General features: G+C 39.8%; 1 protein-coding gene across 1 annotated transcript; it reads right to left on the bottom strand.

Annotated features, from left to right (window-relative positions):
* Nucleotides 1–3,922: 3,922 nt before the first annotated feature.
* LOC138605821 (solute carrier family 2, facilitated glucose transporter member 11-like) lies at nt 3,923–13,389 on the bottom strand. The gene is made up of 12 exons (XM_069678267.1): nt 13,366–13,389; nt 12,932–13,030; nt 12,089–12,249; nt 11,083–11,207; nt 10,781–10,910; nt 10,557–10,705; nt 9,593–9,780; nt 8,846–8,956; nt 7,410–7,511; nt 6,982–7,057; nt 5,167–5,294; nt 3,923–4,141 (listed from the first exon to the last, which is right to left on the bottom strand). Exons 1-12 carry the CDS (start codon nt 13,387–13,389, stop codon nt 3,923–3,925), a joined length of 1,512 nt encoding a protein of 503 aa, XP_069534368.1.
* Nucleotides 13,390–14,267: the final 878 nt, after the last annotated feature.

The raw sequence follows: 14,267 nt of genomic DNA, 5'->3' as shown, positions 1-14,267 counted from the left end.
AACCGCGACCAAAGAGACAAACCAAGCGATAGTGTCCGATTTTCTAGATTCAGCTACACAAAACAAGGAATGTTTTGGATATAAATGCGAAGCAGTGGTCAGCCGAGGAGACAAGCTGCCTCCTTGCAGTTTGGTGCTCGGTGACAGACCGGCGTGCCGACTCACCGGGGCTTTAAATTCGGTGACGGCCGTGGAGTCGATGGTGGTCGATGCACAAGCAACAGCCAACACCCCCCTATCATCCATCCTACAGCTGGCCAAAGTCACTCAACCCCCCATAATCGAGTAATCGAACCTACAAACAGAACACTATTCCACCACCACTAGTGCCTAAAATCACCTAATCACTCACGAATGTTTCGCTCGTTACCAATCCCCTGAGACGCTTCAGTTGGTTGATAACGAGCAGATCATTCAAATCAGGTGTGTAAGAGTGCGGAGAAATCTAAAACATACAGGAAGGTAGCCCTCCAGGAGCAGGGTTGGCCACCCAGAGCTCTACTGATAAAGGTAAGTTATGTTTTGGTTTGCCTTGTTAACAGGCATGCATTACTAGGCTGTGTTCGGCGTGCTACTCATTTTCAAATCGATGTTACGTTAAACCCTGTAGTTATATTTGGGTAATGTTAGCTCACCGACAGCTTGCTAGCTTGCTAGCGTTAGCATGCTACTAACGTGCTACATTTTGCCACTGGCTCATAAACTAACGTCCCTTAACATTTGACTCCTAGGCAGGCATTGTGTGCAATGGAAAAGTGTTCATTGTTCTCATTGTGTTTTTACAGAATTGTCTGCAGTCGATGATGCCAAGGCCGACGCGACGCTGCAGCCACCGCTGATGTTAGCTTGCCACCATCGAGTAGCTCTGCCACAGTTAAAATCCATGTAGTATAAAGCTTGAACACATGTTTAAACGTTGTTTAAAAAATAAAAATGAAACAAGAGACCCGTCTGTGATTCAGTGCTTTTTTAATCAACAGAGAAACAAATAATGACAATATTGATTGCTTTAACACAAACTGTATGAACAGCAACGATCACGTGGATACAGGAGATCACTCGCCTCTCATTCCTGTCTGATTTAACATTTCTCTGATGTTTCTCTCAAAAATCGTATTTTTATTTATTTCTCATATCATTTAATCACAGTTTAAAAAACAAGTGATCCACCTGCAGTTTAATAATGCAGCGCAGTAAGGACACAGATCTGTGTGTGTTTCTCTTGCTCAGCCCCTGGGCCCTGACTCAATAGTGTCGCGATCTGTCCGTATTTCGGTGAACAACCTTTGTAAAGAATAAACTATGCTGTCAGACCGGATGAGCCGGAGGTGATCCAAGCAGTTATCATGCCACTCGGGGAGGAGACAGATGTTATGAGAGGAGCAGATATGACACAGATCTGTGTGTGTTTCTCATGCTCAGTAACGCCGTATTTTCACACACAGTTACTATAAAGTATAAACTCCGTCTTCCCATGCTCTCATATGTCCATATGCTGTGTTGTTCATATATTTCACTGAGTTTAGTTTTGTGTGTAATCTCGTGTGTTTGGGGGGTGGGGAATGTATTTTGGACTCTTTCAATGTCTAGTCTTCATATAATGTCAATGTCTTCATACTATTTTATTATTTTACTTACCTGCCCAGGTACTAAAACCCAGTGCAATACATCTCTCCATGTTTTATATAAGGTTAATATTCTCTGTGCATTGTCTCTGCTCAAATAAACATGACACATTTTCTTTTGGCCTTTGCTGTTATTGGATAGGGCAGCAGAGATAAATATGAGAGAAGAGAGAGTGGGGATGACATGCTGCCAGGGGTCAGTGTCCAGCTCAGGGCTTCTGCGTCATGGGCTGTGCCTCTTTACATCATGCGCATGTTTTAACCGCTAACCTAAACTGGCGCCCCTTGTGCCTTTTCAATCATTGTGTGAAGACTGTGTACAGTAAATGTACGTTTACTCTGACAGATGAAGATTGCTCAACCTCTCACTCCCATATAGTACAGTTAACAGTGAAATGGTCTAGTAGCCTTCTGCAGAACACATTAAATAACTTGTGTGAGAAAAAGTTAAATTATCTCCTCCGTCTGAAATAGAAGAAGTCAGCGAGGTCGATATACAAGTGCGTCTACGTCTCAGGCCAAGGTCACACTGATCATAAGGTTAACCAACATGGTCACAATCACAGATGAGATGTATGATGGGCATCAATATTTTGACAGTATATGATGCTTATGTTTTACAGCTGCTTTACGCATAACACAAATATTGTTAGTGTCCTTTGTATCACTTTCACGTTAGTTTTCCTTCTCACTCCTCTACTACCCACATCCCCTGCACTAACCAAGTGTATTTAGATTATTACTGTGAATAATAAAGAATGGATGTGGTTATGCTGAATGTGCATAAAAGTGCATATCCTTTACATTTTCTGTCTGAAAAAAAAGCAAAAAAATGATTTAAATTCTTGATATTTAACGTAAATACTCCTCCTAAGTGTATTTACAGTTAGAAAATATTATTTTCCGCGCTTTCTTACAATATCTCATTAAACGTTACAATGTTTTAATTAAAGATATGATGCATAAAAGTTTAATTATTCATGCTAAGATGCTGCATTTAGCTCCTACATCATCAATTATCTAATATTATAATAAATGGGCTCATTGACTAAAACTTAATAAAGAAGTGGTTGAAGCTACTATTTTTTTTTGTCTCACGGTAGTAGCCTAACAAACTTAATTTACACTGGTGTTGTGTAGCCTTAGGAATGTGCATTTTATTTAATAAATCAGTAAGAAGTTAAATTATTTGACCACTAAATATTAGCACTATGGTGTTGGTATCTTAAGAAACTTTGGGAACAAATAATAAAGTGGAACAAAATGTAAAGTTGGACCCAACAGTGGGTCTTCACCAGATTACATAAACAGTGTCATATTTCATCACTTAAACATATTTTAGTGTATACAGAAAAAAACAATAAAACCAGGTAACATACTGTCACATAAAAATGTGTATTAATATAAAGATGTATTATTGTTGTGGTTGTAGTGAGAATGAGTGTAATGGTGATAAGGATCATCTGTGCTCACTGAACCTACAGTGGGTAAATTAAAATTACTTTTGACACTTAAGACACAAATTCACTTGATATGACTTTATTATAGTAATAAGAGTGAAAGGCACGTTTTCTTTGATTATTGTATTGAAAATAATAAAAGTTCATTACACAAAACACATCAATTATTGCACATATTCCACTCATGTAAAAACAGATTTAATTCATACTAAACTAACGACTGCTCAACATTAAGATACATTCTTACGCATGAGGTGCGCACATTGATTAATACAGTTTATATTCATACTTAAATATATTATATACAACTCATTATCTGACTCACATCAAAAACCTTTACTACATTAACTTAAAGGTCATTATAATGTGCTTTTTCTCTGACCTTTGACCTCCTGAATGGGAGGATAAATCAGCCAGAAATAACTCTGCTGGTAACACGGATAACAACTGTATTCCCTGTCCAAACTGAACTAGAAAAGTTATCTAATTCTTCCCCTAAAAACATCTTTATAAATAAAGGTGTGATGTGAGGACTTAAGTGTTGAGGCTAGCTATTCAGTTGTTTTTCAATTCATTCCTATGCAATGGCTGGCGGTGCATCACTTCATATGTAGCACATTTCTTTTCTGACAGCCAGACTCAGCATTAACTGCATTTTTAATTACTTATGTTCAATATCTGTGACAAAAATGTAAGTGTCTCTAAGAAGGATACATTTTTGGTGATATAAGAGCAAAACATTCCCCATCAGTCTCTGCATGATGTCATCCAATCAGATCAAAGGAAGGCAGTACAGTGGACGTGACTGGTGCGTTTCAGGATAAAAAAAAAGTCTGTTTACAAGGCGGTGGAATGACACACTTCACCCAGCTGGTACTGAGCTTGAGTTTGCGATGCACACATTTTCTCTTGGCCCTTGAAGTTGAGCTTGTGGAATTCACTTGTGATGGCGGACAGAGACTTCCCCTTGGTCTCGGGCAGAAACAGGCCGACGTACAGCGCAGACAACAGGCAGACTGCTCCGAAAGGCACAAAACAGTACTCGCTCAGCTCGCTCTGTAAAGAAGGCAAAGGAAATCGTCACACTGATGTCATTTATACAATTAGATTTATAGTGCTTTTTTGCTGCTGTACAAATCCTTTTATCAGTGGGGTTTTTTGGGGGTCAAGCCATGACATTTTAGACTCAACACAAAGCTCACATTAATAGAGTGTCCTGGTACACATGGTTTTGATAAAGGACAAATATAGTAGCGATGGAGTGGTAGGCCCCACTCAGTGTCCTAGACAAGAACCAGTGTGTTTTAAACAGTGCCTTAGGTGTGTCTTATCAATACAATAAGGGTCTAAGAGCATGTTGCTTGAGCCAGGTTGTGTTGTGCACGTTTTTGCAGACAGGTGGCACTGTCTGTTCAGGTCTGTTGGGTGTGTCTACTTAGGTAGGTGGGTTAATCAGCGCAGGTGCGCACGCTGAGGAAGCCATACGGTTTTTGACCGTGCCATGGCATCTAAAACACCGCAGGTCAGAGTGTTTATTATTAAATTGTGACTATGAAAAGTATTATTGGTCGGTACGGGAAAGCAGTTTGTTTTAAACACGTGTTGTGAGTAATAAATCGGCAAAACGAAAATTGGACATTTTGCTGTGTTTTGTGGATCTGCACCTACACTGGCACGTGTACAAACCCTTCATACCAGCATGCGCCGATAGTGACAAAGGTACGCCACTATAGTAATTATGGTTTTAATGAAAAATAGATATCGTATCAATGGAGACAGTTGTCACCAACCAGGATCCTAGACAAAAAAAACAGTGTGTTTTAAAGAGTGCCTTGGTTTTGTCTTATTAATAAGATACAGGTCTAAGACGGTGGCCTATGATGTAGAGATTGTAAAGCCCCATAACTAAAAGTAATCTGATTTACATCCGTGTTATAGGTGTACTTACCCTCTGTTTTAAATTGGGGACATCATTTTAGAACACATCTCTTTGTATGCAATGGGTGTTAAAAGGATGTATTGAAGCATGGCTCAGTGTGAACGTAGACACTGACAGGGTGAATGTGGTGGGACTGACTGACCACTAGAAAAGGGAAGATCATTCCAATGATGAAAAGGTTGAGCCACATCATGGAGCCAGCGATCATGTAGGCTGCTGGCCGAGCCGTCTGATTGAAGATCTCTGTGGGCAGAACGCCGGTCACGCCAGCTGAGGCAAAAAAAAACAAACCGTGGAGCAGAGTGAGCTTCATCATCACATCAGTAGAAATAAAAACAGAAAGCAATCGCAGCATGACCTATACTGATATGGATAATTGGGAAATACATCAGCGGTTGGTAATTCTTAAATGAGATCTGTTTCTAAATAACCTCGAAGCAATTTAAATATTTCTGTGCTAACATTTCATTTATTTCTTACGAGCTAAAATACAAATACAGTAATATACAACTAATTCCAGCCATCTGTGTTAAGCTGGAAAAACCAATCCCTGAACAGAGGTGGGGGCCTAAGATACCACCTATCACCCACTTACAATGCAGTGTTGAATTCTCTGCCCAAACAGCTGAGATCACACTCAGGCCATGTCCACACGGAGACGGAGCCGACTTTGTTTTGAAAAAGTTTTCCGTAAACACGGCGCCGTCTCCGGAAATGTTTGCGTCCCCACGAAACCGCTGAAACGCTGTAATATATACAACCGGCCAGTGGGTGGCGCTGTTATGCAGCCACACAAATACAACAAACCGGAGAAGAAGAAATAGAGCATTCGTATAAGTGTAACAACAAAGAACAAACACAAGCAGAAGACCATGGCTTAGCACATGCACGATGTACGAAGGCGGCGCGATTCAAGAAAGATCTGTATTGGCTGTACACACGGAAACGCCAGGGTGGCGTTTAGGGATTTATCCACTCTGGGAGGCGGTTTCAAAAATAAGCGTATATGGGCTCCTGAAACGCCGGTTCCGTGTGAGACGAAACGACCATACGACAAAAAACTTTGGCGTTTACTCCTAAACCCGTCTCCCTGTGGACATGGCCTCAATATCATGTGAGCCTAACGACCCATCAACACCAAAGTGTACTAACGACTCTCAGGGATACTAGGCCAACAACTCAGGTTAACGACTCACCCTTGACTACTTTCTAAATTTAATCCAGAAGGCAACTGGACTTGGTTGAAGTTCTTGAAGAGGTTTCACCTCTCATCCGAAAGGCTTCTTCAGTTCTAAACTGACTCTGTAGGTCATTAGTATGCTAATCCATGTGTGAGTCGTTACCCTGAGTTAGTACACATCTGTTAGCATACTATTGACCTACAGAGGCTTTCAGTCAGTTTAGAACTGAAGAAGCCTTGATGAGAGGTGAAACCTCTTCAAGAAATTCAACCAAGTCCAGTTGCCTTCTGAATTAAGCTTAGCATAAAATACAAATAAACATGCAGTGGGCTAATGGCATCTGTCCCTATAAAAGTGGCAACTGAGTGTTTATCACCTGAATGTGCTCTGAGGAGACATTCTGAGTTTTTATGCAAATGATAACAGCTGTTGAGACATGCAGACAGCAGCTGTGTTTATGGCTCATTTGGATGTGAAATGGCCTTTAAGTTCAAGCTAATGTTTTGGAGATACATTTAATGTTTAAATAGTTTTCTGTAGCCATAAAGCTGTCAGGTGAACATCATTAAAACGGTAATAAAGATACTGATATAGTACTAAGACGTGAAGAAAAGAACGTATCCTGCACATTTCTAGTTAAGCTTTTTAACTGATTTATGTTAATGACATCATAGAGAGAATATTGCGTTTATTTTGGTTGCATTAATGCATATTGAGACCACATTTTGAATTTAAAACCCTACAAATGGAAAAAAAAATAACTTCAACTCACTAACCTGGTCCCATGCCAAAGCTGAGAATGTAGGTGAAGATGCAGGCCATGCTCAGGTACGGCATCCAGGATATGTAGTGCTGTTTCCATGCAGGGGGGGAGTAAAATATGAGCAAACTTATAAGCAAGATCAGATCAAGCATTGTGATGCTACTTCTAAACTCCTCACACAATTGGAATTATAGTGCAACTCCTGTCCCATTCTCAATCCCCTGCATGCTTTTTTCCCCCCAAGAAAAGTCGAACATGTGTTGACTCACGCCTCCTAGTGGACTGAGTGACACACTGAAAGTTTCCACTAAACTGGGAGTGTTGCTTTATACAGCTGCATTGTGTTTTCATGCACAATAATAGTGAATTTGTCACTCGAACATCATTGACCATTGGGAAAGTTAAGTGTGTAAGTATATCAAGTGATTTATAATACTGTACCTCAAATAACAGAGCGATTGTAAAGACAATAGCCCAAATGGTCATGAGGATGAACCCTCCCATCAGCATGAACCTGCGACCTTTTCGCTCTATCAGCAGGTTCTGAAAACATTGAAAAATACACATTAGACACTCCTTCATTAATACATTTAATGACAGTGGATTACATTGAAGAAGTGCGGCAGACGTGCTCTGAATGAGACTTTTTGAGGATTGCTTTTGTTTTTAAGAAGTAATGTAAGTAAACACACAGTTGCTTCTTGTCTGTTGAGAGGCTGAGGCACTACTTTACGTGATGGCAACACAAAAACAGTCACCATACGCAAATAATAAGACTATAATAATGATTATTGCCATTTAGGAGAAGGACTGAATTATAGATATCATAAAACTTATTATAGAATAAGTTCTTTACTAAAGTGTCTGCCTCAGTTCAGTGTATTTCTGTTCATTGTGTCCCTCATCAGCCACGTCCTCTTTCCCAGGCCGCTTCAGTGTAATTCATTACCTGTCCACCAGATGGACTCAGACTTTTCTCCCTTTATACCAGATTCTTTCAGTCCCAACTACCCCGCAATAACCTAACTCCCCATGACTGAACTTTTTCAAACTTAAATATTGCAAATAAATACATGCAATTTTGAATATGGTGTTAAAAATAAAAATAAAACACATCCTATTTGCAAAGTTTACAGCCCGTCATGCTGTTGTTCATCACGGTGTTCCAATTGTCATTTGCCGTCTTTGTAGACATTACTCCCACCACATAGCCTCCATGTTGTTTCGGCATTATGACTTACACCTCATGAACACACCAACGTCTGGAACTTCCCAACTCGGGAAAAGGGAGTCCAATTACTGACATCCCATTCTCTATTTGTTTAGATTAAACACACAACCTTATAAAAGAAAAAGTTGTTAACTAGTGAATTTTTGTGGCGCTGCTAGGCAGGCTAGCTGTTTTGTCTTTATATAAAGCTAAACTAGCTGACTAGAGTCATATTTATCATAAAGACATTAGAGTTGTTTCAATCTTTTCATCTTCATCTTTGCCATAAAGAAAACAGGTGTATTTGCCAAAATTTGGTACTATATCTTTTTACATAGCATCGTCTCGAGTGACGTAATATAGTCCTTTCAAATATATCCAGAAACCACCTGTTTCTTTCCTCAAGTAAGCAGTTAGTTTCAGATTGTTTCAGATGTTCCTTTGTCATTTCTTAGGAGCTACCCATGTGTATCTTATTTTTAAGTGTTCATAGCTTAACATTATAAGCCCTCAATTGTGAGGTGAAATGTAAAACCTGTTGTATGTACAGTCCATAAGGCTGTAATAAGTCATTAGCCTGGGTTAAGTCTTTCAGAGGAATGCAAACAGCTCTCGCTCTTAGCTTCGAGCCTGTTGCATAACACGTGTTTTAATGAAGGGTACTTACACACATTATACAGGCAGTGAATTCACATGTCCCAGTGCCAATGGTGATATACTGGATTTTATCAGCAGATATTCCCGCCTCTTTGAACACGTACGATGCATAGAAGTAAATCTAAAAGAGAGAGAACATAAATAGACATTGGAGTACTTCAGAGCATCATTACAACCGCTTCAGCTGTTAATAAGCTGATTACGCCTGCTTTTTGTTCAAAGAGCAACAATGTTAATACCCCGTCCCCTTGCAAAGCTACCAAGCATGCGGTTCAAAGCCGTGAAACACAGGAGTGTTAAATCAGCGTTTTCTGATGAGAAGGAAACCTGTTGCAGCCCTTAAAAAATATCATTGCTTATTTATACACACAACAAATACTTAGATTGCACAATCAAAACGATAAGCTGTCTTTAAATGTCATTCACTGCAAACTACAGGAGTCAATGATGCTTCATCACCAGTATACATTATTAACATGACCTGCAGGGACGTAAAGAACACCCGACACGACACAACACCGCTGATGGATGGTCTCAAATTTCTAATCAACCTTCTGACAGAGCGGAGGGAAACTTTGGCCAAAAGGATATAAGATCCCGTGTCTGTCGCTCGGTATCAGTAACACGGATCCTCGTGGGTTATATAACACATTTTAGAGAGACACCCCATCACATTTCAGACACACAAAATGCACTGTAAAAATCTCTCTCATTATGACACTGATGCCTTTACGGAGAGCGTGCCGGCTCTTCTTACCGAGTCGTTTCCACAGAGCTGCATGGCACTGCTGATGATCATGACGGTGATAAGCTGCCAGCGCACTGAGCGATCACTGAAGAGCTCCCAGGGTCTGGAGGGCCTCATGCCTTTGGTTTCAGCCTGTTCCTGCAGGATCTCTTCAAGCTCGCCGCTCTGGACCTCACAGCCTCGCAGCCGTCTCAAAGCTGACCAACAAAATAAACGAGCACTTTCTGTTATGATATTCCCAAAATATAATGTATTGGTCTGTATTTTTTCTATGAACAGTTAGTTTTATTTATAATCTAAAAAGTAGAGATAGACCGATATGGTTTTTTCAGGGCCGATACCGATACTGATTATTTGTAGTCAAGGAGGCCGATAACCGATATTTGGAGCCGATATTCATTTGCAGTAAAAGTGAAAATATTGGCGTCAAAATTTTGAATAATACAAACTCCAACACTTAACTTTGTTTAAATTCCTTTAAGCATATGTTTATTAAACAAACAAACAAAAAGCGCAGGGAGTTCCCAGGGTCAGCAGCATCTCTTATAAAGTTAACTGAAAATTTAAATAAATAAATAAATAACTTCCTGAAGTTTTATAAAGTAAATAAAAGAGTTAAATAAAATTTGCAAAGAAATGAACTTTTTCTCCTCTCCGGCGTGTGTGTGAGCACTCTTCACTCTTTTCGGCCATCGGATAAAAAAAAAAAAGGCCGATGCCAATATGCGTCAAATTGCCGAATAGCGGCGCCGATAATCGGCCCGGCCGATCCCTACTAAAAGGCACTCTTAACTATTGCTGTCCATTAATTGTTGTGGAGTATAATGTAAGTAATATTTCCCTTTTTAATGCTTTGTTTTAGAAGCACAAAGTAACATAAAATGGAAACAATCAAGTAAAGAACAAGTACATTGTTGACAGTGCTTGAGTAAATGATTTTTTTTAGCACTGGTTGACATTTTACAACACCTACCGTTAATACAAGCCTCCTTGTCCCCCCTGTCAATGAGCAGGTATCTGGGGCTCTCTGGAAACCACGGCAGCGTCATGAGCTGCACGAGGCCGGGAATGGCATTACTGGCGAGAAGATACTCCCAACACGACTCACTGCCCAGAATCTCTCTATAAATAAATAAGTGTTACTTGGAAAACTTTCAAAAATTTGCCATTCATGAAATCGAACAGACGTGGTAATACCTGAGTCCGACCACCTGTCCCAACACAACGCCGAACGCAGTGAAAACAGCCGATGACAAGGAGATCGCCCCTCTTAAGTGCTTTGGTGCGCTTTCTCCAAAATACATGGGCTGCACGTTCATGCTGATTCCTGCGAAACATAAGTTTCCATGTGAAGTTTCCCCCACTGAATTATTGTCAATAAAAGGTTTAGCTCAGTTCTTTATTGCATCTTAATGAATATACAGTCTGTTTAAGGAATATTGAACAGCATTAATAGTATATGAGGGAAACAAAATTATTTAGTGACACAAATGACTCACCTGCATTTATTCCAACCAGGATACGTGAGATGATGATCATCTCAAAAGAGTTGGCAGCTCTACTTGTCACAGCAAAAAGTGACCCCGACATGAGGAAAATGTTGTTCAACAAGAGGCATTTTTTCCTGGGGAAGAGAAAAAAAGACACAATACATATTTTTGGAACAACTGTTGGTGGTCAATCAGTGTCTATATCTTGAGAAGAACAGACTCCTGGGCTTTCTGTTTGGCCATATTGAAGGAAAACCATGTCGGTAGATGTACTGTAGTAAAGTCCTAAAGTGAGTATTCGTTGTTGCACCACGTACAAATCTTAGTAATGTCTTCTTAATCATGTCATGCCAAACATTTTTGTATAATCAACAAAACAATAAATAAACTGGATGGTGGAAGTAGCTGCCTAGCCTAGCAGCATAATACTACATCACATGTTTGGTTGCTCTGATTGTTTGTCATGACCAAAAGCCGCTGATAAAGCCCCTTGGAAATTGAAAGTAAACTGAAAGCTTATTAACTAATTCGCATTTGCCCAGTGGTCTGGCTATGTCGGGACTGGAAAAAACTCACTATAGAGCACAAAATGTGTATTCATCCCCAACTAAAAATAGTCCCCAAGAAAGGCTGCTGTTTGTGTAATATCAGCTAAAAACTCCAGAGGAAAAAGTAAATCTTTAAAAAAAATGTCCACTCTCCGTATGAATGAATGACTTTGGCTTTAAATAACAATCAATACATTTAATGGAACGTAAGTCAGAAAGTATTGAAATAGAAATTACAGTTATAAAGACAGCATGCAAGCATGGAGGATGCATGTGTTTCTCTGAGGGTCAAAACTAAATCCCAGTTCATGTGCACGTGCACATGTGATGAAGAAAAGTAAATGAACAATTTCTTAATTAATTCATACATGTGCATATGAACAGGTTGATCATTCACTCCCTGCACGTTGCAACGAAAATCTCAGTTGGTAATGTTCAACATTCATAAACATTTGCATGATGATTACCTCCCGAAGCGTATGGTCATAGGTCCTGCGATAAGAGCCCCTGTTAAGCCCCCCAACGAGAAAATGGAGACAATAATGGTCCAGATAAGAGTGACCTGGTAGTCCTCTAACTGCATGTGCCATCGCTCCAGGAAGGTCTCGTTGACAAATGTTTGAATAAACTGCGATGAAAGACGAGAATGTTAAAGCATCACAGAGTAAACCAAACACGGACACACAAGTAAACAAAGAGGTGATTAAAGCTGACACTTATTACCTCAGGGTGTTTCTTAGTCAGTCAGTCTGTTTACATATGCTGATTTGAGGGGTCACTCTGCAGTATCACAAAATGCTATTTCACTATTTTTCTGAATGACCCGGAAAAAAATGTGTGTATGTGTTGTTAAGTTGCCGATTTGTTTGTTGTCGATGGAAGCTTGAGCAGCCCTTAACAAAACACTGAGGACAGATATATAACATCCAGCATTAGCACATTACATTCTTGTTTGTTACAACTTTCACCAAGGCCAAAATGTGAAACTAGAGTGATGCTGTGCTACAGCTTGTACAGGTAACACACCCACACTTTACACACACTAATAGATAAGCATTATCAGTACCAATCTATCACAATGACAATGAAACTTTACATATGGAGCAGGTCTAGACTGTGCTCTGCGATATTACTTACAGAGACCAAACATTAATCCACCAATGAGCAAGCACTTGGCAACCGTGCTTGCTAGATTAATCAACACTTACTTGCTAACACAGGGAATTTGCTTCTACATGTCTACGCAACACACAAACAAACACACAAACACAGACACGTACACGCATGTGCAGTGAGTGTCAAAAACTTACAGTTGTGGGAGAATTCATTATTGCCAGGTTATAGCCATATTGAAGAGTTCCTCCAGAGGCTGCAGACGCAACCATTGACACCAGGGTCAGAGAACTGCCCTGTTCATGTAAATAGACAAATGAGAGTGCTATCAATCAATTTAAAACAGCTACACTAGATGAAGCTGGAGACAATATCATACACTTAACAAACTGCCTGATGTTTATTTTTTAAAGTTTAGTCTCCACATTCTGTTTTTGCAGATGCATAGATGTTTTGTGTGTTAAAGATCTTAAATTAGCACTGTACTCAAATGAACTACAGAGCAGCTTAAATAAAGCTTGTGTCTAAGAGTTTTCTTCATAATGCTACTCGAATGTGTAAACAACAATGGGATTAAACAGCGCAATATGTTGCTTATTGCATAATGTATACGTGTAAAGGACTGATTTACCTTCTGTGCACCAGCATGCGACATTTTTAAACGAAAGTGTCAAACGGTAAAAGACGAAGTAACTTGATGAAGTCCAACAGCACACCGCACAAGTCAGCACACCTCCTCCCTTGTAATGATGCTCTACTCCACAACACAACCTCGAGCACGCGCATAAGCCGTGCACGTGACGTAAGGCCTTTTATGATTGGCTATAGTTGTGGAACTCAGTTGACGCACATAACGAGCAGATATGTCACCTGGAGTCTTTAAGTGCTAAACAATGATTTATTTGGAGATGTTGTTGTAAGGACGGTCAGACTCAAAGATCTGAACAGTTTTCTATCAACACAGATGAGTGATCAGGTTCAGGTTCAAGGAGGTGGATGCTGACACGTGCGGTTCAAATGAGTGGAATATAAGGGATGACTGTCAATATCTTAAATCAGGGGCGATTTTAGGACCAGACCTTTAGGGGGGCTCAGTCCCATGTTGTCTAACTTGCGTTATGATTCAGCCCCATACATTTTGAAGTAGCCTAGCAGATCAACATCTGTCAAATCAAATAAAGAAAGTACAATAAATAAATCGTTTTACAACAATGCTTATTATTAATTTTCACACAGAACTGGAGGGAACTATCATAATGTAACTATAATGATAATACATACTTGAATATCGGTAGGGAAACATAGTATGTTCCTGTAAATTGGGGGGTGGGTGGGTTCTGGGGGTTCTCCAGGAAATTTTGAGTGTCAAAACCTTTATTTCCTGTATTCTGGTTTATTTTTATGCCCCAGTTTAAAGGGGTATTTAGCAGTATTTAAAGAGCCATATTCACATGGTAGTCTAAAGTTGCCCGGGTAGAAATCAGTTGAAAGAGAGAGGTTTAATTCTTCACTGCTCTCTCTGCGTCCTGGCAG

This window comes from Semicossyphus pulcher, unplaced genomic scaffold, assembly GCF_022749685.1.
Source record: "Semicossyphus pulcher isolate SPU_LCO1_2020_fin unplaced genomic scaffold, fSemPul1.0.p SCAF_3, whole genome shotgun sequence".
In the NCBI taxonomy this organism is placed as follows: Eukaryota; Metazoa; Chordata; class Actinopteri; order Labriformes; family Labridae; genus Semicossyphus; species Semicossyphus pulcher.
Note: the sequence above shows the minus strand (reverse complement) of the source record. Positions and strands in the feature narration are given on the sequence as shown.